We start from the raw sequence: 3,644 nt of genomic DNA on the forward strand, positions 1-3,644 counted from the left end.
CCATCCTCCTTTCTCTCCCCCACACTGCCGGCCGGAGCATCCGCGTCAAGTTGCAGAGCAGTCTCCAACATTTCTGCCCACGCTTCCGGCGGGTCCATCACGGGAAATGTTTGTTCCACCCACACAAAATGAAATGACCGCACACTTTCAAGCATTCCTGTAAAAACACCATGTTCATCAACAGGACGAACAAAAATGGAACGCGCCATGTTGCGTTCCACTGCCGGTGCGGGCCAACGCACTGAAAATGTTGCACGGCCACCATGCAATGTTAGTGAAATGCGACGGAGCGCACACCATAGAGTCGCTCGAGATCCACGACGCTCAAAAAGGCGTCGATCTGCTGCAATGACAAGTGAGTCAATCGGGCTGTTCTGGCGCCACACTTCACACGGTGTTGCCGTGAGGCCTGTGACAATCCGTGGCCGCGGCGAGTAAAAGTTGTAAATATGCAAAGCCTCCCGAACTTTATTCTCGTATTTGGAAAGTGTGAGGGGTGTGAAGAAGTATTCCCCCTGGCTCTTACTCTCCGCACCGTAAATGTCGCCCTCGTTAAAGCTCTTAGAATGACCACTGCTACCCAATGCAGCCTGCGAATTCAAAGGTGCGTGCGACACGCGAGGGAAGGCGACATATGTTTGCATTTCGTCACAAAAGGAGAGCACCGTGCCGTCTCCAAAGACAAAGTCAGCGGAGTTGTCCGTCCACGCACATGCCCGAACGACACGATCGGCAATCGCCACCTCGTTGTACACGGACACCGCCGAGGGCGTCAATCGCGAACGAGACGGCAAGGCGTCGTACGTGAAGTGCGGGGACCGCAACATCGGCCCCTGCCAAGACATATTCCTCACTCCTTCTCACCCTGTGTGTGTGTGTGTGCGCTGCGTCACCTGAAGAACAATCAGAAAAGAGGCCGAACGATCAAAGCACCCAAAAGATAAAAACGCAGAAACAAATTAAAGAGTAAAGAATGCCCAATGGATCCAAAAACTCAAAGATAAGAATAGAAACAGAGAAAGTGAAAGTGAGGGGTGCTGGCCTAAAAACACGATACAGCTTTCTCATTGCATTTAATGCGTCATGTCTTTGCACTTCGGGTCATCTTATTGATATCGATACAAGTAAAAAAAAAAAAGAAAAAAAAAACAAATACATTCAAAACAACAAGAAGAAAAAACACAAATAATAATAATAATAATAATAATAATAATAATATATAGCTAAAGCCAAATTTTTACACCACCTGTTATCATAGAGAAAGGGTATTCACCAGATATCCGTAAAGCTCCATTCCCCCAAGCTCCAGGTGATACTTGCCAACAGCATCTGGACCCGCAAGCTCTAGTGCAATGTATCGAAATGCACATCCCAAAGCAGAAGCAGAATGACGTGTAGTCTTTACCTGAGAATAGACCTGCTCTTCGTCAATGGTGAAAGATGCTACGTTAAAAGGTGACCTCCCAAGCATATTATTACGTCTCTGCTCATCCAATACAACCCATCGCACTCTGTCACGACTCCCAAGCAAACGCCATGAGCGTAGTGCTGCGTGCTCCGTCGCATGTCCATGACGGAGTGCATAAGCTGAGCATTCTACCCACCGTCTGTCGCCAAAATCAATTTCTATTCGAGCACCCTCCTGTGAAGCTGTGCGGAAACATTGCGTCTGCTGCAGTACAGCAGCCGTGGTGCGAGTCGCGTCAACAGCATTGCAAAGAGATGAGAGTTCTCCAAGCACAACCGGAGCGTCGCAGTAAATGCGCACGGCATCACTTTCCACCGGGTTAGAAAAGGGCTTTTTGCCACCCGTAGTAGCAATGTAGTGGAGAATGCCATCGTGCAATATCATAGACGCATTTTCCTGCACCACGGACTCGCATTTCTCCTTTCCTCTCCCCAACGGAAGGTAAATAGAATTGTCTGCAATAGGGATTGTAAGTGCAGAAGGGAAAAAAAAAGATGCCACATCTCGCACAAGAGTTAAGTGCCGATCAGTGACAATAGTTGCCGATGTAACATTGTAACAATGCAGTTCGGGCACCTCAAAAAAGGCAGACTGTCTGAGAAGTTCCGTCACTTGCCGTTGAGCCTCGGCACGTTCAATGACATCACGCTTGTGTTCTTCCAACTGTGACTTCTGCGTCTCCAGCAGTTTCTTCTGAGTCTCAATGCTCTCCTGCAGCTTCTCGATCTGGGTACGTTGAAGGGCACAGTCGTCTCGCAGCATCTTGATGAGCTCCTCTTCACGCTGTTGGATCTGCCGCACAAGTTTTTTTGACTCCCCGTGAAGACGACTGATCGTGTCCTCCTCTCGCACATTCAGCAACAAGAGATGATCCTTCACAGCCGCGTGCAACTCACGCAGATCTGCTAAACGCTTCTCCGCTCGTTCCGTCGTCTCTACCGCATGGTGCTTAATTTGGTTCCAAGCCTTATCTTCAAGGGCCCAAGTGCGATCCTCCTGCATCGCTTTAAGATGTTCCTTCCAATGTTTCCCCCTTCCTAACAATCCGGGTATGTTGTATAAATAATAAAAACCTCTTTCTCCAACTATCGGCCTTCCTCGCTTATTGTGATACTTGCCCTCTCGTGGTGGTGGTGGTGTGCACCCTCACACTAGTACAGTTCAAAGATAAGAAAAGAAACATAAATGTACCTTTAGACATGCGTGCATCCATACAAACAAAAAAAAAAGAAAAAGCCACCACACAAGCAAATACATGAGCAGGCAAAGAAAAAAAAATTTTTTAGGTGCATACATATACGCACGTATGAGATACGTACATAAATGATAAACACAACAAATAAAGAAATATATGAGGTGTATATACCTGTATATAAATTCTTACGGGTGAAGCGGAAGCCAGCATACCCTTCCCTTTCTTTTCGCCTGGTCTTATGATTATCCAACCCCTTTTATCTCGCGTTGTTTTTCTGTTTCCGAATCATTACTATTCAGTTGTTTGATAGTTTCGCCGTTGTCGTCCTTGGGTGGTCGAGAAAAGTAAAGAACTCCTGGTAATTTTACGGTTGGCTGCCTCAGCGTGGTACGCCAGTGTCAATTGCCCCGTATTGTCGGGGGAGGAAGCCAGGAGCCAGCAATGTTTTCTTCACGGGATTCTTGGCACAGGGCTGACGGCATCAACCAGTCGCGTCTTGCAGGGGCACAGTTGTAACAGCATGAGGTCTGAAGGGCACATATTACCGTACGGAGTGCGGGCCATCAAAATCATTTAAAAAAAAAGAAACAAAAAAAAAACACAAGAAACAACAAGAAGGCGGAGGGGGTGAAGGGCTTTGTTTTACCGCAATATATATTCGCCCAAGCCGACGGTTGAAAACTGTTAAAAAGCCGCAACACGTCCATTTAAAGTCCAAAAATGATCATACCTTTCAAATCCCACAGCGAGTGTATATATACACACACACACAACAATTGGCGACACACAAAGTGGCACCACCGGAATGAGCCCGACAGATTGTTTTCCTTCTTTCCTTTGCTCCTCCCAGAAGACGTGCAACAGGCCGTTGCGGCAACCACGTCATTTGCACGTGTGTCTCTGTGTTGTTGTTGTTTTTCTCCTCTGTTCATCCAAAACTCACTTTTTTTTTTCTTTTTTTTTTTTTTTTTTGAGGGGGGG

At 46.9% G+C, this 3,644-nt stretch overlaps 2 protein-coding genes across 2 annotated transcripts, besides 5 other annotated features; both read right to left on the bottom strand.

The window, feature by feature from the left end:
• Window positions 1-845, bottom strand: Tc00.1047053507717.9 (hypothetical protein, conserved; the record flags this gene model as incomplete). Its single annotated transcript, XM_797985.1, has 1 exon — window positions 1-845. A coding segment is annotated over one exon (845 nt), but the record flags the coding sequence as incomplete, so codon positions are not given.
• Window positions 1-3,644: a sequence feature (heterozygous, non-Esmeraldo-like haplotype).
• Window positions 1,127-1,153: a microsatellite.
• Window positions 1,185-1,218: a microsatellite.
• Tc00.1047053507717.20 (uncharacterized protein) lies at window positions 1,253-2,470 on the bottom strand (the record flags this gene model as incomplete). Its single annotated transcript, XM_797984.1, has 1 exon — window positions 1,253-2,470. One exon carries the CDS (start codon window positions 2,468-2,470, stop codon window positions 1,253-1,255), a length of 1,218 nt encoding a protein of 405 aa, XP_803077.1.
• Window positions 3,239-3,280: a sequence feature (A-rich).
• Window positions 3,607-3,635: a microsatellite.

The sequence above is a fragment of the Trypanosoma cruzi genome, genomic scaffold (genome assembly GCF_000209065.1).
Source record: "Trypanosoma cruzi strain CL Brener 1047053516363 genomic scaffold, whole genome shotgun sequence".
NCBI lineage: Eukaryota > Euglenozoa > Kinetoplastea > Trypanosomatida > Trypanosomatidae > Trypanosoma > Trypanosoma cruzi.